At 37.9% G+C, this 22,933-nt stretch overlaps 1 protein-coding gene across 5 annotated transcripts in view; it reads left to right on the top strand.

The window, feature by feature from the left end:
* Positions 1-22,933, top strand: part of MED14 (mediator complex subunit 14) — an 87,356-nt gene that overhangs the window by 29,963 nt on the left and 34,460 nt on the right. For all 5 annotated transcript variants that reach the window (XM_023202631.2, XM_023202632.2, XM_023202630.2 and 2 more), the window contains exons 11-16: positions 3,630-3,755; positions 5,609-5,687; positions 9,643-9,802; positions 14,315-14,509; positions 14,897-15,031; positions 18,669-18,745. In XM_023202631.2, coding sequence (XP_023058399.1) covers positions 3,630-3,755; positions 5,609-5,687; positions 9,643-9,802; positions 14,315-14,509; positions 14,897-15,031; positions 18,669-18,745 — 772 coding nt within the window. The remainder of the gene's footprint in view (positions 1-3,629; positions 3,756-5,608; positions 5,688-9,642; positions 9,803-14,314; positions 14,510-14,896; positions 15,032-18,668; positions 18,746-22,933) is intronic.

Here is a 22,933-nt window from a genome sequence, read left to right on the forward strand (position 1 = left end):
TTGTTCTCTCTTTTTTAAGAAATGGGGTCTCACTGTGTTGCCCAGGCTGGTCTTTATCTGTCTGTCTGTCTGTCTGTCTATCTATCTATCTATCTATCTATTTTAAGTCCATGGCCTGCTGAACAGGCTGATCTTATGCTCCTGGGCTCAAGCAATCCTTCCACATTGGCCTCCCAAAGTGGTGGGATTACAAGTGTGAACCACCATGTCCACCTCTTTTGTTCTTAAGGAAGAGTTTAAGTATTTTGCAATCTTAATTTTTCTAATTTTTCAAAACTTCATTTGTTGAGATTCCAGAAAATAGGGTGTGTGTAATCTTTTGATAGGCTCTGGTTTACTTTAATATCATCTGTAAACAAGGCTTAAAAAAACAGAGCAAAAACTTGTAAGTTAAAAAATAGAAACAAAAAACTATGATTGCCAAGGGATAAATTACTTTGAAAAATAAACTCAAAGCATATGTTTACATAGGAATGGTTTTGTGTACTGTTCACCTAGGTTCTGAAGATTTCTAAAGAGAAGTCTTCAGAACTCAGGTGTAAAATTCCTTTTTGTAGAAATGTTAGAGATCTGAGTTCAGCTGTCTGCTCTTAAACAAGTCATTTACACTATTTGGGCCATTCTCCTCATCTGAAATTTGAGGATATTATAATAGTCCAGGCTCTTCCTAGATCTTAAACTCTAGTAGGAATGTGCTACACCAGTGGTTTTCAAGCCCTAGGTGTTTTGTAGAGTCCTAGGTGTTGGAGAAGGGTGCCTTAGGGACTATAATTTGGAAGGAAGGGGGAAGCTTGCATGCGGGGTTGATCTCCTCAGTTCTGCTTTAATCAGGACAGTTCTAGAAATGAGGACTGCTAGAGGAAAAGGTCTGCCGACCCACCATGTTAGAGGGTGTGCTTTAACTTGTTTTTAAAATTCATGTGCATGCATTTATACTCTCCATGTAGTCTTACTTGATCCTTTTTTGATGGGTGAGCATGCTTTATTAAGATCCCTACTGGAACCAGGGACTACATAGTCTTTTCTTAGAATCCCTTAGTGCAGTCACCCTTAAATCAGCTGGCTTTTCTTTTAACACCTAACTGGAATAACCCAAGGAAATGAGTAGCTCAGAGAATGGAGCATTTCAAGGGAAGGCTAGGGGAAGGCATAGACTTCAGATTATGAGCAGCTCAGGTATGTGGTTTCGTGGGGGTAGAAATGGTTTAGGGGAGAGGAGGCAGGACTTTGGAGATAAGTTCCAAAAAGGCAGTGCAAGGCACTAAAGGTAACTTGAGATATGGCCCAGTTGGCAGCATTGCCTAACTCTTGAAAGCCAGGGTGCTGCTCCCTTGTGTTGTACTCTACCCTTCAGCGCTTGTAATCAGGGCATCCTGATCAGTTTGGAAGCTGTGAACCACACACAGCCATTCCTAATTGAGCTTAGTTGCTGCTCTTCACTCTTCACACTTTATATTACTGTCTGTTCATCCATTCCTCATCTTGTTCTCAATAAATGATAGAAATAAAAGGAGATATGTATGTGTTCTTGCGGGACAAAATAGCAGCAAGTCCTGTCATCTTACACTACTTTTAATTCCCTCTTCTTTATTTTCTTTGCAAGTTTCCCCATTTTTGTATACCTAAAACCTGTTGCTTTTAAATGCTTTAGGGCATTATGTATTTTGTTTTCTGTAAAGAAAAATGTGGGCATTGGTGGTCAAAAAATATGTACATCAATTTGTGTCTAAGTATTTCTTGTCTTTTGAACTGTGTTCTCTGTATTCTTTGATGCCCTATTTTTCTAAGAATACTCAATTGTGGTAATTAGATTGAAATTATAATCGTTGCCCCAATTCCCAGAACTAGTTTTGCTCCGTTGCCACACTTTAGAAATGGTTTTGCTTTAGAGAATTCACTCCTACCCTGTCAGGAATTGTAACAGTATGGAAATGTTTCAAAAATCAGTAACTCTGTTTCACATTTGTAATAACTTTTTATTATGTTAACATAGTAAGTTCAGCAAAACATCACTGATTTGAACTAATTTGTCACATTGGTCTGAATTATATGGTAAGAGAAATTTTTGTTTTTGCCCTTTTCTGTTTTTTTCAGGTCAGAGTTCTGGATTTGCATGTTAAACATTTTGTATACAAATATGTATTAGATGTACAGGTTGAGTATCCCTTATCTGAAATGCTTGAGACCAGAAGTATTTCAGATCTCGGATGTTTTTTTCAGGTTTGGAATATTTGCATTTATACTTACAGGTTGAGCATCCCAAATCTGAAAATCTGAAATCCAAAATGCTTCCTTTGAAGCATTTCCTTTGAGCATCATGTCAGCACTCAAAAAGTTTTGGATTTTGGAGCATTTCAAATTTTGGAGTTTAGGATGCTCACCCTGTGCTTTAAAGCAATTTATTTTTCTCTAATTGAATATATCTTCTGCAATCTTTTACTTTATTAATCTTTTACTTTATTAATTTGTTTGATAATTTGTTTGTGTAGACAGTACCAATGGTAATGTCACCCGTTTGAATTATTGAAAATTTATAGTAAGAGGTTTTGGTTTGTTTCTTTGATTCAAAAGGAATATAGATAATACACGTTTGTCGAACACTTTGCTTTTTAAAGCACTTTTACAGCCTTGTCATTTCTTGCTACTAACAACCTGTGGCATAGAGGGGAAGATGTTATTGTCCTTGTTTGACAAAGTAGCAGGCAGAAGACACGCCTGGTGAAAAGCCTGCATCGCCACTCCCCTCTGCGCCTGCCACGTTACCTCTCCTTCCTGCACCTGCATCACCATTCCCCTCTGTATCTGCCTTTCTTTTTCTGTGCTGTAGCTTCAGAGGAACTTGGTAACAAGAAGAGCATATTCCTTTTACAGCCCCTCAATCTGATCAGCACTTAGTGTGTTTTCAGTGTTTTGCTTGTTTACTGGATTTCATTATGTCACTTGCAGAGTTAAGAGAAAAGTTAATTGGGCCTGGTGGAAATACTATGAAACTCTAGATCAGGTATATTGTCAGCTTTGGGGATTTGTGTTTAGCAGTTGCCTATGTTCTTAATTCATCTGTGACTTGAAATGGAGTACACAAATGACTTGAAAAAAATTTTTCTTCCTGAGTAATCAATAATGTTTATTAGTTTTCAAGTGTTTCTTTAAACACATGAGCTCTAATTGCCAGAATACCTCTTTTTTTATGAAGAGTGGCATTGAAAATCATGCGGCCATGGAAGATATTTGTTCTGTTTACAAACAACCAGTTTTCTTTCCATTATATAAGAGAGAAAATCCTTAAAAATTAATTAACTTATTAGTAATTACCAAGTGAAGGTAAAACTAGAACTCAGCTCACTGATGAAATTGAATTTTCACTATTTCAACCCTCTTTAAGAGATTTTGGATTTTTTTTGCTGTAGTATTTGAGACGGGCATGTTTGTTTCAAGTCACCTTGAAAATTTCTTTTCTTTTTGAACTACTAACTGACATAATAATACTGTTGCAAATTTTGCAAAATCATGTTTTTCCTCTAACATTTAGGATCCTTCAGTAGTTGGTTTGTTTGTACTCATTGATTGAGAAATAATTTTTCTGGAAAATATTCAGATGGAAAAGTAATTTTTAATTCTTGATTGTTCAGCTTCCATAGAGACTGCACTCCCAGCTCTTGTTGTTCCCATCTTGGAGCCCTGTGGTAATTCAGAGTGTCTGCACATTTTTGTAGATTTGCATTCTGGAATGTTTCAATTGATGCTTTATGGACTTGGTAAGTTACTAAATGATATAATCATTCAATGTAAGAAAAATTATTTTTAACAAAAACAAACATTTTCTGTCATTAGGTATTAGAAAGAATGGTATATGTAGTGTCGAAAGTGGGTATGGAAACAGTAACTCTGGCTGATGTCAGTTCCTCAGGACTGTTTTAACTCTACTTTGGATTTTCTTGTAGCAGATGTTAAACTTCCCAGTATAAAGCATATTCATGTTTCCTTATGTAAAATAATGTTGATGGCTGCTGTTTTTTAGGTTAACTTATCTGTCCCAATAGCTCAGTTTCTGTTTTACCACTGGGTGACATGGAAATTACAACAAGGAATTCTAATGTCATTTGTGACTGAAGAACATTTTTATTACAGTAGAAACATCTAAGATGACTTGAGGTACAGAATCCTGGAGGAAAGGATTTTTTTTTTCTGGCCTAAACACAGTAGAAATTAAAGTTTGATTTCTTACTTGTTCTGCTACTGAGTTGGTGTTCTGAAATGATGAAATAAGAATTTAGTGTTTTTGTATTGCTACTGGACAGTGTTCTTGAATATATTAGGATATCTGCTATTTGAAATTAATATTCAACTAGAAAGGTTGAAAATAAAGGACTTACTGGTTATATTTTATAGCCATAGATTTATTTCTATGGGCTGCTCATGGAAAACTGAACTAATTACTTTGAATGACATCACATTTATGATGGCTAAATGACGCATTTATGAATTACTTTAACTGTGGGTTCCAAATAAGGCAAATGTTATTTGTTCTTAAAAACTTATATTTAACTGTTTTTCTGATTATTAACATAGTACATACTCATAAATAAAAAACTTAAACACACAAAAATTAGAAAAGCAACAGAAAATAGTCTTTTAGGGATGTATGCTTGTCTTAGCAGCTCAGGCTGCCATAACAAAATATCATAGACTAGGTGGCTTAAACAACAGAAATTTATTTGTCATAGTTCTGGAGGCCAGAAATTCAAGATCAAGGTGTCAGTGTGGTTGATTTCTGATGAGAGCTCTCTTTCTAGCTTGTATGTAGACAGCTGCCTTCTTGCTGTGTCTTCACATGGCTGAGAGAACAACTTCTCTGGCCTCCGTTCTTATAAGTCTACTAATGATCCTTCATGAAGTCCCTATGTTCATGACCTCATTTAAACCTAATTGCCTCCCAAAGACCCCTTCTCCAAATACCATCACACTGAGGATTAGGGGTTCTTGGATATGGATCTTGGGGGGACATAGTTGACCCCATAGCAATGCTTTTCTAATTTTTTCTATACTTTGTCCCCATTAATCAAAATCATTTTGTATCTTGCTTTTTTTGCTCATTATTTACTAGCATTTTCTACTGTCATTAAAAATTCTAACTGACTTAATTTGTAAGCTGATCTTCAGCCAACAGCTCTTGCATATGCCAGAGATCATTTGTGTTTCATAAGTAAACATTTCAGTGGAGTTTTTCATTTTATGATTTTTAAGGTTCTAAGTCTAGTAATACTACGAGTTTTAAATACTTATAATTTAAAAATACTGATTAAGTAGACTAAGAGTTTGGGGAATTAAAATATAGGCAAAAAATGGATTCATGTATTTGTTACTTGTTCTTTCTGCCAGTGTACATTTGCTATTAATTAGTTGTATCTATAATGCTGCCTAAATGTTAAAGAGGGAAAACAAACTAGGTTGGCTAATTTCTCATGATACATTTAGTTTAATTTTTCTCTGACTCAAAAACAACATAATTTTCTGCCTTAAACAATAATTTCCATTTGTTTTATACTACTTAGATAAAAGTTTTGTTTCCCATGTAAGCAGTTAATTAATGAAGTGCTTTATTCTGTAGACCAGGCCACTCTGGATGACATGGAGAAGTCTGTGAATGATGATATGAAACGAATCATACCTTGGATTCAGCAACTTAAGTAAGCTTATTTATATAGTTCAAGACTAAAAATGGAAACTTATTTTGACAAGATGTTTTCTTCTCCATCATTACTCTTGGTCAGTCACTGTCCTTAAGGTTTATGACATGAAACTTCAGTGCCTTTTGGTACCTTAGAATCTAAATTATCTTGAAATAGTTCCAAGATGTCAATTTCTCATATCAAATTCTCCTCTAGAGCAAATATAGGTGTGAAGGGCATAACACTCAACTTTCATCCCTTACCACATTTTCTTCTGTACAAGCACTTTACAAATCACTTACACAATGAATTTTATTGTATCAAGTGTTCTCTGTAATAAAGTCCTATTTGTTCTTATCCAGGGTAATCGTCGTGGTTGACTACCAACTGACACTTTCAAAACAGTCATTTCTGCTTCTCGAACACTGTCATTCAATTTGGCTCAAAATCCTTTAAATGCTTCACACTGTTAAAGTAAATAAAATTGAAAATGGAGCTAGATATAATTCTGTGGAGTTTCATTACCACTCTGGTACACAAAGGTACCCTTATAGCAACTCTAACAAACTCTTTCTTAAAATTAATAAAACAAAATTCCAAAGGCTAAAAAAAAATTCAGAGACTAAAACCAAAACTGGCAAATGGAGAAGGCAGTATAGGGGGCAGGGGGGGCTTATCTAAAGAAAAGACTATAAAGTGGAATCTATTGTTCTTATAATCTTTTAGCCTCTGCCCTTCCCTTTAGCCAATATTTGAAAAATTCAATATAACCAAGTAATGTTTTCATTAACAGGGTATTTTTTTTTTTTTCTTTTGAGACAGGGTTTTGTTTTGTTGCCACCCAGGCTGGAGTAAAGTACAATAGCGTGATCTCAGCTCACTGCAACCTCTGCCTTCCAGGCTTAAGCGATTCTTCTACCTCAGCCTCCTAAGTAGCTGGGACCACAGGCACATACCACCATGCCTAGCCAATTTTTGTTTTCAGGGATTTTTTTTTTGGTTTTTTTTTTTTGAGACAGTCTCACTCTGTTGCCCAGGCTGGAGTGCAGTGGCGTTATCTCGGCTTACTGCAACCTCTGCCTCCCGGGTTCAAGGGATTCTCCTGCCTCAGCCTCCCGAATGACTGGGATTACAGGTGTGTGCCACCATGCCAAACTAATTTTTTGTATTTTTAGTAGAGACAGAGTTTCACCATGTTGGCCAGGCTGATCTCAAACTCCTGACCTCAGGTGTGATGTGCCTGCCTTGGCCTCCCAAAGTGCTGGGATTACAGACATGAGCCACCGTGCCCAGCCCAGGGCATGATTTTTAAAGCCAGTAGATAGATAATATTATGTGAGCCTTTTTTTTTTTTTTGAGCAGCTATTTAGTTTATCTGTATGTGAAAAAAAAAATCAGTCATTAATCTGGGTAGTGATTTCTAAAACTTTTAGTGTTTTAGCATCATTGTGCATTTTGGCTAAATAAGCAAGGTTTAAATATCCTAACATGCTTAATAATTCACATCTTGCATAACTTGAGGTTGTTTATCTGGCAGTTCTAGCTGCTCAAAATATAAACTAAAACCAGAAAGCTAAGTCCCAGAAGCCTTTAACTTACCAAATGTGTGCCTGTACGTAAACTTACATAATTTATTTATAAGAAAAGTCCCCTGATTGTCATTTATAATAGTGTTTCTCAAATGATCTGTGGTGAATGACCAGTTTCTCACTAATCTATTATGGGACACTGATTTTTTGAAATAACTTTATTGAGGTATAATTTACATACCATAAAAATGCACCCATTTTAAGTGTGCAATTCAATGATTTGTTGTAAATTTACTGACTTTTGCAACCATCACCACAATCCACTTTTAGAACATGTAGGACATTTCCATCACCCCAAAGAAATGTCCATTTATAGTTAACCATTCCCAACCTCAGAAAACTGTGAATCCACTTTCTATTTGCCTTTTCTGGTCATTTCATATAAAGTAGAATCAAAATATGCTGTCTTTTGTGACTGGCTTCTTTCACTTAGCATAATGTTTTCAAGGTTCATCCATATTGTAGCATATATCAGTACTTCATTCCTTTTTACGACTGAATAATATTTCACTGTATGGATATACCACATTTGGTTTATCCATTCATCAATTGATGAACATTTGGGTTGTTTCCACTTTTTGGTTATTATGCATAATGATGTCATGAACATTCATGTGTAAGTCTATATGTGGACTTATGTTTTCTTTTCTCTTGGAGTGGCACCATGGAGTGGAACTGCTAGGGCGTACAGTAATTTGTTTAGCTTTTAAAAGAAAATGCCAAACTGTTTTCCAGAATGACTGTGCCATTTTACAACCCCATCAGTAATGTTGGGAGAATTTCCATTTCTCTACATCCTTGCCAACAATTGTTACTGTCTTTGAATATAGACATCCTAATGAGTATGAAGAAGTATCTCATTGTAATTTTGATTTGTATTTCCCTAATAATGATGTTGAGCATCTGTTTGTTCATGTGATTACTTTTTTAAATAATGTGCAATAAAAATGCATTCCAGGAAAAAAGAAATGAAAGAACATGTACAAGATATAAGCCCCAGTGTTTTTTTATTAGAATCAACAGATAAAGTTACACTTCACTAAATATAATCAGAACAAACATAGGAAAAAAGAAAATTATAGAAACTGTGTACATTTTTCATTGAAAGTGTCCACACACGCAATTAATATAGAAAGTCACTTAGACTCAAGTTTTTTGTCCCACAGAATCATAACAAATAGTGAAGAGTGAGATAGCAATTTCAGATCGACTTTGAAAAGACCACCTGGTATATCAGTAGTTAGAATTTTTAATGTGACACATGAGCTTGTTTCTTGTTTGTAATAACTTGTCTGTGTTAGATTGATGATCATGCTAATCATGAGAGATGTTTCTCATGTTTTCCTTTTAATAACATACATAGTAGAGATATTCTCACAAAGCTATGTTGATGGAAATCAAAGTAGAGATTTGAAAGAAATTTTAGCAAGTTCAGGATATTCATTTTTAATTTTTATTCAAAATGAAGCAAGTGATGGTATATTTTCAGAATTTATCTTCATTCCTTCATCAGTAACCAATTCTTGCATTTGATCCGTAAAGTTGTAGTTAAATTTTTCTTTCAATGAAAAAAACAAAATGGTTTCCAGAACAGTTGACAAACTACCCTTAAAATGTCATATATTATAACGTGGTTTTACTGCACATGACTGGTATACAGTTTGTACCACATGCAACTTGCCACACAAATGTATCAGCACCCAAACTCGTCTTTGCCCTATTCATCAAGGCAAGGCTGCTGATATGAGCTGGGATGTTGTGGCATTGTTATGCTGCTGTGAAAATTCTTATTTTCTGTAGTTTCATTATGCATCAGTGGAGTTTGTGAACCAGCCATTTTATCCCTTTTTTACATATTATATAGTATCCTAGTTTCAAGGATAGATAATCGCATACAAGGAATAAGAGGAGTACTATATTAAAAACATCAGTGAAATCTGGCAGCTTACCTGAAACGGACATGGGAACAAAGGTAGTTAATACTACTGGGACCTGCTAGGTATACTACACACTTCACACATACACAATTTAAAAACTGGGGCTATATAAAGAATATTGAGATTAGTTGGTGCTATCTTTAAACTATAGGAAATCTGTCACCCTTATAATAAACTAATATAGTATCTCATCCTTATAGTTAATTCTACCTTATAACTAAGATCATTCACATTGTGGTTTAAACTTCTTAAACTAAAACTAGAATTGACAGTCTAATGCAAAACTATGAAGAAATGATTTGTCATTATGGCCATGTGTCCTTTTATTAGTTCAGTTAAATTTCAATTAATTGTTTTTTTAATGGTCTTTATTCATTCATAAATCAATAGCACACAGATAATCAGACAAGTCTGAGATTTGATGTGGATTATGACTTTTAAATTCAGGTTTTGGCTTGGACAGCAGCGTTGCAAGCAGTCTATAAAACATCTGCCTACGATAAGCAGTGAAACATTGCAGCTTTCTAATTACTCAACTCATCCTATTGGAAACCTTTCTAAGAATAAACTGTTCATTAAACTTACCCGCCTTCCACAATACTACATTGTAAGTATGCAAAGGAGTGATTTGGAGTGATCAAGTTTAGTAATTCTGTTAGTATCTTAAATGACTTACTGTTTAACTTGCCAATGAATTTTATTGAATATTTGACTTTCATATAGTGATTCTTAACCCAGGGGGTTAGAATGGGGGAGAGAGGAATGTCCTGTCTCAGTTGGGGAACATAAGGTATAACCCCATCCCTCACTCTAGGGTCTGTCCTATCATGAGGCCTAGTCTTTGATTGCAATGAGACATCTCTGTAAGAATAAAAAATTTGAGAGCAATTCCTGTAAAGGTCTGGTGATGTTTTGATGTCAGATAAAGTTGTTTGACTTGAATATTAACTTGTGTAGTGAAACCTTTCAAATATGGACTGGCTGAATTAGCTTTATTTTTTCATCCTTATGAAAGGCATATGATCCCATGAAGGGATCATTCATTTTATTGAGTATGTGTTCCTTTTAGTGCACAGTGAGGTCCTCTCTTATTCCTTTTTCACTGTTTCTGTATGTTTTCTAGTTTCTTTATTTTTGAATTAGTTAAAATTTGCAATAATTTGAAATATGAGCTCATTTTGAATATATTTTCCTGCTTGTTGGAATTTCTGGCTGGGTGTGGTGGCTCACACCTGTAATCCCAGCACTTGGGAGGCCGAGGCAGGCAGATCACGAGGTCAGGAGATGGAGACCATCCTGGCTAACACGATGAAACCCCATCTCTACTAAAAATACAAAAACAAAAAATTAGCCAGGCATGGTGGTGGGCGCCTGTAATCCCAGCTACTTGGGAGGCTGAGGCAGGAGAATGGTGTGAACCCAGGAAGTGGAACTTGCAGTGAGCCGAGATGGCGCCACTGCACTCCAACCTGGGTGACTCCGTCTCAGAAAAAAAAAAAAAGAGAAATTTCTGTATATATACCAAGTATACCAAGTAGATGTGTTGGCTAAGAATCTATGTTTTACAAATATTAATTCAGGCCAGGTGTGGTGTGGCTCATGCCTGTAAAACTAACACTTTGGGGCCGGGCGCGGTGGCTCAAGCCTGTAATCCCAGCACTTTGGGAGGCCGAGACGGGCGGATCACGAGGTCAGGAGATCGAGACCATCCTGGCTAACACGGTGAAACCCCATCTCTACTAAAAACTACAAAAAACTAGCCGGGCGAGGTGGCGGGCGCCTGTAGTCCCAGCTACTTGGGAGGCTGAGGCAGGAGAATGGCATAAACCCGAGAGGCGGAGCTTGTAGTGAGCTGAGATCGGCCACTGCACTCCAGCTTGGGCCACAGAGCGAGACTCCGTCTCAAAACAAACAAACAAACAAACAAACAAAAACTAACACTTTGGGAGGCTGAGGCAGGAGGATCACTTGAGCCCAGACGTTTGAGATCAGCTTAAGCAATATAGTGAGACCTCGTCTCTTACAAAAATAAAATAAAAAATAAAAATTTTAATTCAAGATTGTTGGTTGAAAGTAATGGGAGTGAACTTTTTAAGGTTTTGACCTGTACTTTTAAAAGATATTACTTTAAAAGGACACCATGTGTAGGCTAACATATCTTAAGCTCGGGATACTTATGTAGACTAATGAGTCTGTCATTGATCTGAATTTTACTTTTTTCTGAATTTTAAAACAGCAGCTGTAGAACTAGATTTGGCCCACAAGAAAAGACTATTGTTTCAGTTGTCAGTGAGCTTGCTTGGTCTACATGTGAAATGATAATGCAGAATACATGCATCATAGCGAAACCCATGAACATACAAAGATCTCTTATAATCAGCCATGCACAAAATAAAATAAAAATGGTTATAATTTATTATTTTCTGACATTTAGCATCAACAAACAACCAGGCTTTAATGTCAGTGACCAGTGATCTATTATAAAGCAATAATTTGTTTCACATGGTTTAGACCAAAACTGAATGTAGATTACTCCTCGTCCTCTAGATTTATCACTTAGGGGTGATATGTTCATGAAAGTGGAAAGAACTACTACCATGGACATTAAGAAGAACAGAGGAAAGTCTTGCTGCAGTTGATCTCCCTTTAAATGTCTTTCTGCCATTTTACCTTTCTTTTTTGGTTAGCTTTATTAAGATATAATTTACATAAAGTAAAAATACAGACTTTTTAGCCTGAGTTCTGATAAATGCATACAGTTGTGTAGCCTCCATCTGAGGACACAGAACAGATCCATTATACCCCAAAATTCCCTCACAATACCCCTTATGATCAGTCCCCTCCAACTAGTAATCACTGGCCCGTTTTCTGTCTCTATAGGTTTGCCTTTTCTGTCCAGTTTCTTTGACTCAGCATAATGCCTTTGACATTCATTTGTGTTGTTGTGTGTATAATAGTTTCTTCCTTTTGTTGCAGAGTAGCATTCCATGGTGTGGGAGTACCACAGTTTGTGTTTAATGAGTCACTCATTGAAGGACATTGGGGTTGTTTCCAGTTTGGGGCAATTGTGACTAAAGCTGTTAAACATTTGCATATAGATTTTTGTGTGTGCATAAGTTGTCATTTTTTATTTCATCTTGGATAAGTGACTAGGAGTGGGATTATTGGGTCATACGGTAAATGTGTGTTTAACTTTGTAGAAAACTGCAAGCTGTTTTCCAAAGTGATGTACTATTTTGCGTTCCAGCCAGCAGTGTATGAGAGTTCTAGTTGCTCCTCATTCTTACCAACAGTTAGTCATTAGAATTTTTAAAAAATATTAACCATTCTGATAGGTATGTAGTGGTGTCTTATCGTAGGCCTAATTTACACTGCCCTAATGGCTGAAGATGTTGAACGTATTTTCATGTGCTCATCCTATCTTCTTTGGTGAAATGGCCATTTGACTTTTAATTTTAACATTTCCTGAGGTTCCTCATCAGTGCGATGCTTTCCTGAAGAGTATGTGTAGGGAGGAGGGGTAGCAAGGGAGAAAGGAAGCAGGAAGAGAGATGGGAAAGAATGTGTGTTGGTCAGGAGCCTTTCCTAATGGCATTTATTTTTGTCACTAAAGTATTTAGGGACTTTTCTTAAATTTTAACTAGACCTTGGAAACAGTAAGCAGGTATGTAGGAAGAGCAAGGCCTCTGGAACCAAACTTCTGGAATCAAAGCATGAGTCCGTCACTTACTACATGTGTGACCTTGGGCAAGTAACTTGCTTTTTTTGTGCCTTAGTTTCCTCATCACAAAAATAAAGATAGGCTGGTTGCGATGGCTCATGCCTGTAATCCTAGTACTCTGGGAGGCCTAGGCAGGCGGATCACCCGAGGTCAGCAGTTCGAGACCAGCTTGGGCAACATGGCAAAACCCCTCCTCTAATAAAAATACAAAAAATTAGCCTAGTGTAGTGGCACACGCCTGTAATCCCAGCTACTTGGGAGGCTGAGGCATAAGAATCGCTTGAACCTGGGAGGCGGAGGTTGCAGTGAGCTGACATTGTGCCACTGCACTCCAGCCTGGTTGACAGAGTGAGGCTCTGTCTCAAAACAAACAAACAAACAAACAAAAAAACCTACTTCACAGGGTTATTAGGAAGATTAAATATGTTAGCATCTGTAAAGTATTGGGACAACACTTGGCACGTATTAAGCTTTGTATCAGTGTTAACTGTCAGTATTGTTACCCTCACAGTGACCATATTTTTCAGTTGAAAAATTAGGGTTTGTTTTTACATATTTCCAAGTATGAGGGTTGGTTGTCATTTTTCTCTGCCTTAATAATGGAATTTTTAGAATGTTTGAGTGGTTAAGGGAGGCAGCAGAGCAATTTAAAATAGATACCATTCTGGAAAATCTAGCAGACTGTATTAGTCTGTTTTTGCGCTGCTGATAAAGAAATGCCTGAGACCGGACAGTTTACAAAAGAAAGAGGTTTAACTGGACCCACAGTTCCATGTGACTGGGAAGGCCTCACAATCACAGCAGAAGGCAAGGAGGAGCAAGTCACAGCTTACGTGGATGGTGGCAGGTAAAGAGAGAGCTTGTGCAAAGAAACTCCCGTTTTTAAAACCATCAAATTTCGTGAGACCCATTCACTATCATGAGAACATCACAGGAAAGACCCGCCCCTGTGATTCAGTCATCTCCCACCGAGTCCCTCCCACAACACATGGGAATTATGGGAGCTACAAGATGAGATTTGGGTGGGGACACAAAGTCAAACCATATCACAGACCTATTGGATTTAGGCATAATTTTTTATTTGCAATTTAAAAACTGAGGTATGAATATCAAGAACACCTAACACATAATAGTTTAAATGCCCCATTTGTTATACTTTGTGGTTGCTTTTGCTTTTATCATTCTTCTTTGGTCTCATCTACTTTTTGGAAAACAAATTATGTATTTACTAGGAATGCTCTTTTTTGATACGATTTATTTAACTTCTTTTTTTCTTTTTTCTTTTTTTTAAGACATCTACATTAGATTTATAATTCTGAGCCTTACTTGATGATGTACAGAGGAAAATATCTGACACTTCTTATTTCTCTGAGTCTTATTTCTTTTCGGGATTTTTAGGTCGTGGAGATGTTGGAGGTTCCCAATAAACCCACACAACTGTCGTACAAGTACTACTTTATGTCTGTGAATGCTGCAGATCGTGAAGACAGTCCTGCAATGGCATTGCTGCTGCAGCAGTTCAAGGAAAACATCCAGGACTTGGTTTTTCGTACAAAAACCGGGAAACAGACCAGAACCAATGCCAAGCGCAAGGTATGATTCCGTATGAAAATGAGCACAGAATTTGTGTGTGTTAACTTGGTTGTGTTCTTTACTCATTTTTAATATGAGAAAGAACTAAGATACGGTTTTTAAGAGACGAGGCAGCAATAAGGCTTAAGTAACAATTGTCTACATTTTCTTGAAAATGCTTTTGTTTTAATTAAATAATTGTCCACCATTTTCCATGAGATAACTTGTTAAACACAAAATATTTACCAATAAATTACCAGTGTTTAGGTCAGTATTTACTCAGTAAATACAATAACATTTGTTTTGGTTAACCCTGAGCTTTCTTCCAGTATTTTAACTATCTTAATGAATTGCATCACATGTACTTTTTTTTTTTTTACCTGTTTGTGTTCTTTACTTAAATTCTAGTTGTCTGATGATCCATGTCCAGTAGAATCCAAGAAAACAAAACGATCAGGAGAAATGTGTGCCTTCAATAAAGTTTTAGCTCACTTTGTCGCTATGTGTGATACAAATATGCCATTTGTAGGACTTCGGTTGGAGGTAATTTTTTTGGAACAGTTCTGAATACCCCAAATGAAAGAGTAGTTTTTAAAATGTGTTGCTCAGGGTATATATAGATTCCACTAGGAAAAGCAGAGTGTTTGTGATCCTGTTCATTTTGGGAGGAGTGGCAGGGTTACAATCATAGCATCTTATGGTATACATTGTAAAACATGGCTTGAATTATTTCATCTCTCTGATTCCAGATTCTGGGTCTTCTGCTCTTTATGGAAATTGAATGTAAATTTTTCCTAGTTAAAAAAAGGTAGGGCTGGGCGCGGTGGCTCACACCGAGCACTTTGGGAGGCCGAGGCGGGTGGGTCACTTGAGGTCAGGAGTTTGAGTCCAGCCTGGCCAACATGGTAAAACCCCGTCTCTACTAAAAATACAAAAATTATTGGGGCGTGGTGGCACATGCCTGTAATCCCAGCTACTTGGGAGGCTGAAGCAGGAGAACTGCTTGAACCCGGGAGGTATAGTTTGCAGTGAGCCAAGATTGCACCACTGTACTCCAGCCTGGGCAATAGAGCAAGACTCTGTCTCAAAAAAAAAAGGATGAAAAAGTGGACAGGCTGAGTGCAGTGGCTGATGCCTATAATCCCAGCACTTTGAGAGGCCGAGGTGGAAGGATTGCTTGAGCTCAGGAGTTTGAGACCAGCCTGGGCAACATAGTAAGACCTCGTCTCTATTAAAAAAATTAAAGAAAGAAAAACAAGTGGACAGTTTTTAAGAATTAACATTTTACTTTTATACCTCTTAGTAGGAGCATTGTTTAAGCCTATTAGAGACGGTTAGTTGATAGCTGGGTGGCTTATTTTTGAGTTGGTAAAGCTGTGTATATTGCTTAAGCCCTAGTAAAACTGGGATCCTTTCTAAGAAGCAGATCAGAAAGAATGTTAAACTAAATTTTTACTTTTCTCACATGGGAGAAGCAATAGATTTATGCAGAATTAGTGCCTTTAAAGAATACACAGTTGTGATATCCAATGTAATCCTCAAACGTGAAAGGGAGGTAACAGACCTGCATTTTTTGTATTTCCAAAAAGGAGTTTGGCCAAGGATGGGTAGCCGCTCAAAAGTGGTACACTAAAACCCCAGTTATTTCCTTGTAGTTTAAAGTTTTATGTTGTGTAAGAATCCCCTCCTCTGTAAGTTATTGTGAATGAAGGAGAGACCTGGAAATGTGGAAATGGACTTTTTCAGCTGGGCTGATGATGATGGCCTTGGGAAGATTTGTTGAAAATAGCTTTCATGCTTTAGAACAGGGATTGGGAAACTTTTTCTGTAAAGAGCCAAATATAAACATTTTAGACTTTGTGGGTCAAGTGGTCTCTGTTATAGCTATTCAAATCTGCTGTTGCAGTGTGAACCAGCCAGAGCTGATATTTAAACAAATGAGCATGGCTGTGTTATGGTAAAACTTCATTTACAAAAACAGGCAGTGGGCCAGGCGCTGTGGCTCATGCTTGTAGTCCCAGCACTTTGGGAGGCCGAGGTGGGCAGATCACCTGAGGTCAGGAATTTGAGACCAACCTGGCCACCATGGTGAAACCCCGTCTCTGCTAAAAATACAAAACAGTCGGGCATGGTAGCGGGGGCCTGTAATCCCAGCTACTCGGGAGGCTGAGGCAGGAGAATCGCTTGAACCTGGGAGGTGGAGGCTGCAGTGAGCCGAGATCATGCCACTGCACTCCAGCCTGGGCGACAGAGCGAGACTTCTTCTCAAAACAAACAAACAAACAAACAGAAAATCCAGGCAGTGGGCTGGATTTGGCTCATGAGCTGTTGTTTGCCAACCCCTGCTTTACAGGACTTTGGAATCTGCAGGCAGAGGATAAGGTGTGAAATTGTAAAGAGCCCAGAGAGAAACCCAAGCCTAGAAACAGGCACCTAAAATAAATACTCCTGTCCTTGATGACCCAGCTCCTAGAACTGTGAGCTTGATGAATGTCCTCTTATCTGGATATTGGCCTTAGCTCCTAAACTGTATAGTGTGTCCATGTTTCCTATGTAATCGACTGTATTCTTGGACTCTTTTATTGTGTTATTTGGATTGATTATATGAATGTCATTCAGTTAACTACCTTTGCAGTGGGAAGGGAAGATGGATATATGGTGCTGGGGCAAAGCAGTGCATTTATATTCTCTCTTCCCTACCCACAGGCCAGAATTTGCAAAAATGTGCGTCTTTGTAGGCCTACGTAGGTTAATGACTGTAGACATACGTCCTCTCTTTCCACCTTCTCTGTATTATACTTGCTGCACATATGGGACACAGATGTACATTCTGTAGTGCTCTATTGAACTCAAACTCTTAAAAACTTACCTACTTTTTATTCTCAGTGAACATTCTAGCTATGTTAAACATAAAAGCAAGCACATTTTCTACTTAATTTAGGCTGAGATGTGAATAACTAAAACTAAATCTAATCTTATAAGAGATGTTTATATATCTTTTTTTTTTTTTTAAATGGAGTTTCACTCTTGTCACTCAGGCTGGAGTGCAATGGCGCGATCTCGACTCACTGCAACCTCAGTCTCCCCGATTCAAGCGATTCTCCTGCCTCAGCCTCCCAAGTAGCTGGGATTACAGGCATGTGCCACCACACCTGGCTAATTTTTGTATTAGTAGAGATGGGGTTTCACCGTGTTGGCTAGGCTCATCTTGAACTCCTGACCTCAGGTGATCCGACCGCCTCAGCCTCACAAAGTGCTGGGATTGCAGGTGTGAACCACCGCACCCGGCCGGATGTTTATATATCTGATTGGTAGAATAGCAGCAACATTTTTGAGCTGGCCCACACTTCATTTCCTTTTGAATCTGAACCCCTACTTCCTATCCGGTAGCAACTATTTTTCTAAACCTTTCCCTTTCCCAGGCCCAAAGAGCAGGGCTCACTTAAATACTTGGAACTTCCTTAAATCCTTTCCAGAACATGGTAGATATAAATAGTCTGTCATGCAAGACCTGGGAATATCTGCCAAAGGCAAGCATTTCTTTAGATCAGATGACTTTCTGGCATACTGTAATTACTTGCAGTCCCATGGATAGGGTTTCAGGCACTATCTCTGCATTTATCTTTTTAATTTGCTTTCTGAATCCTTTAATTGGGAAAGAGATGTCATTGGGTAAATGCACAAATTGGAAATCTTTTCTTGGGTTTCACATAGGAAGTAGTTTAATTCTTAAAAATATATTTCAGAAAAGTTGTGAACTAAAAAATATTGTTTAGAAATAAGTTATGACAGTGACTCAAACATTGTTTTGAACAAACAGAATAGAATTACACGAGAAAACCATTCTTATTTTGTAGTGGCCTCTTGAACTACTAAAATTGATTCTAGATTACTTTTGGCTCACTGCAAAAATTAGACTAATCTCCTGAATTTTGAATATTTGCCACTTGTGGAGGTGTTTCTTAAACTAGATGCGCTGGGACAGCTTTGAGTTCCACTGGACTTCGTATAGTTTCCCAGGAAATCTAATGATGGGGATAATATTCATGCCTAATACGTTGTAACTTGGGGAAAGAATGACCCTATAACGTGCCACAAGAATAGAGACTGTAGTACTTAGAAATGGTAGTTGTTTTTGTAAAATTGGTGGTCTGATATAATTCTGTTTTTCTCTTTCTAGTTGTCCAATCTGGAGATTCCACATCAAGGAGTGCAAGTGGAAGGTGATGGCTTCAGCCATGCAATTCGCTTATTAAAGTAAGCACCTGTCATGTGTTTCACTTGGTGCCATATGTTGCAGTCACACTCTGAAAGCTGCCTCTCTTCCATGAGACAACATAAAGCAGTGTTCAGAACCTGTGGGTGTTGTGGATTTCTGCATAGAGTTACTAGGGTCTGGGGGAAGATTCCCTTTAATCTACGGAGTGGCAATCCAGCATCACTTGGTTTTGTTTTTTTGTTTTGTTTTGTTTGTTTGTTTGTTTGTTTTGAGACAGAGTCTCGTTCTTTTGCTCAGGTTGACTGGAGTGCAGTGGCACGATCTTGGCTCACTGCAACCTCCCAACCTCCGCCTCCTAGGTTCAAGCGATTCTTGTGCCTCAGTCTCCCGAGTAGCTGGGACTACAGGTGCACACCACCATGCCCGGCTAGTTTTTGTGTATTTTTAGTAGAGACAGGGTTTCGCCATGTTGGCCAGGCTGGTCTCGAACTCCTGGCCTCAAGTGATCTACCCGTCTTGGCCTCCCAAAGTGCTGGGATTACAGGCATAAGCCACCACACCTGGCCTCACTTGGTATTTTTGGATATCTTTTCATTCAGCAGATATAGAGTGTGACTGTGTGTCAGGCTTGAATTCTGACATCCCCTCAGAATGCTGTGGGTTCATAAAGCAGAGGAATATGGGCTAGTTCAGAAGTCAGGAAGGGTATCCCTGAGGAGGTACCAGTTGTACTTGGACTGAAGGAAAAGTGAGAATAAGAGGAAAGTGGGGCAGAGGTAGTGGGAAGTCCTAACCAGAGGGATAACTGCTAATGTGAAGGCTTGGAGGGAAGAGAGAGCTTGGCATTTTTGTGCTGAAAGGAGTTCGGCACGGCAGGAGATGGGAGAAATGAGGCTGGAAATGTAAGCAGGAATCGGTCAGATCCTTTAGGCCTATGTAAATGTCCTTCAACAATTTAGGTTTTATCCTAATGACACCAAGAAGCTATCAGATGATTTTAAGCTAAAACTGACATCATTAGATAGGTGTTTTTGCAAGCTCAACCTGATAGCAATATGGAGAATAAATTGAAGGAGAACAAGACTAAAGTAATGAAACCAGTTGGTGAAATGGTTCACATTAGAGTTTTGGTAGCTCAGAGCAGGGTACATTCCACAAGGAGTTAGGAGAGAAAGTATTCACGAGTTATGATTAGATTGGTGTTGAAGGTGAGAAAGAGGGGAAAGTGGCAAAGATGGTTCTTGGTTTTATCTTGGGCAAATGATGGATGGTGGCAGTGTTTTCTGAGATAAAGGACACCAAAGATGTGAGTTTGAACGGACTTTGCTAAGTTTAAGGTGCCTGAATACCCTTTGGGCATGTGTTTCAAGCTCAGGTAACAGATCTGGGAAGGAGAAGTAGATAAAGTCATCACCATGGTGATAGTAATTGAGCTGGGGTAGTAAATTAGATCACCAGGAAAGAGTATACAGGAAATGGGCATAGGGCTTAGTTCTAATGGACAAAGGACAAGGAGCCAAAGGATGCTTAGAAGTAAAGCTAATGTGGTACATGTGCTTTATAAAGTGACCCAGTATGTACTTGCAAAGCCAGAATACTATCTAAGAGATGAACCTTTTTGGTCCAGGAAACAGGTTTCTTTGCAAAGGAGGGGTACACTTTATTGTTTCCCAGATGTTGCTTAATGATATAAATTATATAAGCAATTTTTATTTATTGAATTCCTCTGTCTGCTAAGACATAGCAGCTCTGCAGTTTGAGCAATGGGGCTTTACCATTTGTTATACAGGAATCTGTTTCTGTGGAAGGTAGAGCTAGCAAATAGTGTCACATGACCCATGTGTCATTAGTGCTCCCTTTAGATACTACAGAATTGAAGAACTAGAATAGTTCCTCTTCCTGGCTGTCTTAACACCATTTCTACAAAAACATTTTCAGGAGAGAGAAAACTAGTCTTATAATGGAAATCAGTAGGAAAATGCAGTACTTTCAATTGTGTTTGGTTTTGAATTGCTTTGCCTTGAATATAGGTTATTTTTTTTTCTTTTTACTCTTCTTGGCACCTGTAGATAAGTTGATAATTTGCATAATATCTTGTTCTCGGCATTTTTACAAGAGAAATTTCAGTCTCCTTTCTTCTTGAACTCAAGGGAATGCATAAGAGTCCTACCTAGGAAGGAAGTACTTTATATTTTTTTAGCTTCATTTTATAATAACTCTAAAAGTCTTTAATCCTGGCTTTTGTTTTCTTTATTTTAAAATGTAAAGGAAAATATACATAAATGGATATGTTAAAGATAACTGTTTGTCCAGTAAGTGCTGTCCATTGTTGGAGTAGGGTATAGAAGTGAAAAAGGAAAAAAGTAAATAATAAATGTCTCAACATGATTTTATTAAAATCCTATATAGACCTAATTAGTATGGAATTGGACTCATGCATTTACTCTTCAGAAACTCTTGTAACAAGCTTTTAGTCCTGGATATATTGATATTGAATATGAATATGAGTTGATACTTCAAAGCTTTAAAATTGGCACACTTTCCTTCTCTTTGCCAAAAATACATTCCGTTCTTGTTCTACTTTATCTCCTTGAAAATGTGTTGAGCAAGCCTCCTTGATGCATCTCTGCAATCATAGTATCAAATGTATCATGGTAAACTTCTTCAGTTGCTATGGTTCATGGACCTATTGCCTTGTGCAAATTCAAGAGCCTTGATCCTATAACCCAAATCAGGCTTGGGACACAAGTTTTGAGAGAGCGGCATGCTCATGGTGCCTAGTTTTGAACACTTCAGCAAACTTCCCACCTTCTCGTTGAACTCATGTCACAGTCATGCGCAGTGGTAAAGGTCCTCTGGCCACACCCACGAGGGTTTTTCATTTCCTCCATTGTGTTTCTTTGCCTCCTATAGCTTATGCTGATAATGCACAGGCACAGCTCTTTTTTTGCAAGTTGTACGGCCCAGCTTGTCTTCATACACGTGTGCAGTCTTTATAAAAACCTCTTCACTTTCCTTTTAGGCACACTCATGCTGCTTTTGCTGATACTTTCAGTGATCTCCCTGCTTTTGCACTGCAGGGCCATAGTGGGGTTAATGATGTTTGTAAAAGCCCTCACAACAAAGCTAACACACATCTGCCAGACCATAAAAGACCATAACCTGGCTCCTCAATTTGTTTAATACTGAGAAGTACAGGAGAAAAGTTGGTTAGGAGCAGCCCTGTAAAGCAAACATTTTTGAATTGGTAAAAATTTTCAGATAGGTTAATCCATTATCCAGAAAATACCTTCCACGGTTCTTAATTTTTGGCTACTATAGTAGTATTTTGCAGTATTTTAAGTTTGTAACAATTTTGTTGCGTTTCCTTTTGGGGAACCTGGTTTTGGGTTGTTGTTTTTTTCCCCCTCACATGATCATGCTGGGAAGATAAAAGTTACAGTTTATTTTTATTCACTCTGTTCCATTCATAACCTTAAAAGCAAGTAACTATTTTACGGGTGCCTTGAGGTAGAGCTCATTGTATCTGCATCACAGATTAAAGTGATATACAATGCACTTTCAGGGTTCCGCTGTCCCTAAGAGCATAAATGGAAAAGAGGCTTAAACTAATGTTAGTTCTCTCTTGAACACATACTGGCTTCTGTGCTTTCCTTTTCTAACTAGATAGATTTTGTGAAAAACCTGTTTTATTTGAAAGGAAGATAATGTACTGCATTTATATTTTCAAACTTGAGATTTAAAAATCTGTCTGAATTGGCTGCTTTATAACTCCTATGGGGAGGGCTATGTTGTGAGGGGTAAGGGCAGGCAAGTCATCAGTATACCTGTCAAGTTGAAGAACAGATAAGTAGTGTATGCAATTTCTGTAATAACTACCCAAAATATAGTTGCACAAAATCTTTCTGGTAGTGATAAAAAGTATATAGTATGAAAGATTAACTTTTGAAAAACTTCAAAAGCTGTATATTGAAGAGGAGCTGTGATAGAAGTTTTAATTAGCACATGCAATCTGTTTTTTGCTCTCAAGTTGTTTATTCCAGGTCTGTGGTTCTCCACCCCAGGGCAGTTTTGCCCTGCAGGGGACTTTTGGCAATGTCTGCAGATGTTTTTGATCATTTACTGAGAAGAGGGAGTAGGAAGTGCTACTGGCACCTAGTTGGTAGAGGCCTGGGCTGCACAAAACAGCCCCCTCACCCTGCAACAAAGGATTTTTCAGCCCCAAA

Source organism: Piliocolobus tephrosceles, chromosome 12 (assembly GCF_002776525.5).
Source record: "Piliocolobus tephrosceles isolate RC106 chromosome 12, ASM277652v3, whole genome shotgun sequence".
Lineage (NCBI taxonomy): Eukaryota > Metazoa > Chordata > Mammalia > Primates > Cercopithecidae > Piliocolobus > Piliocolobus tephrosceles.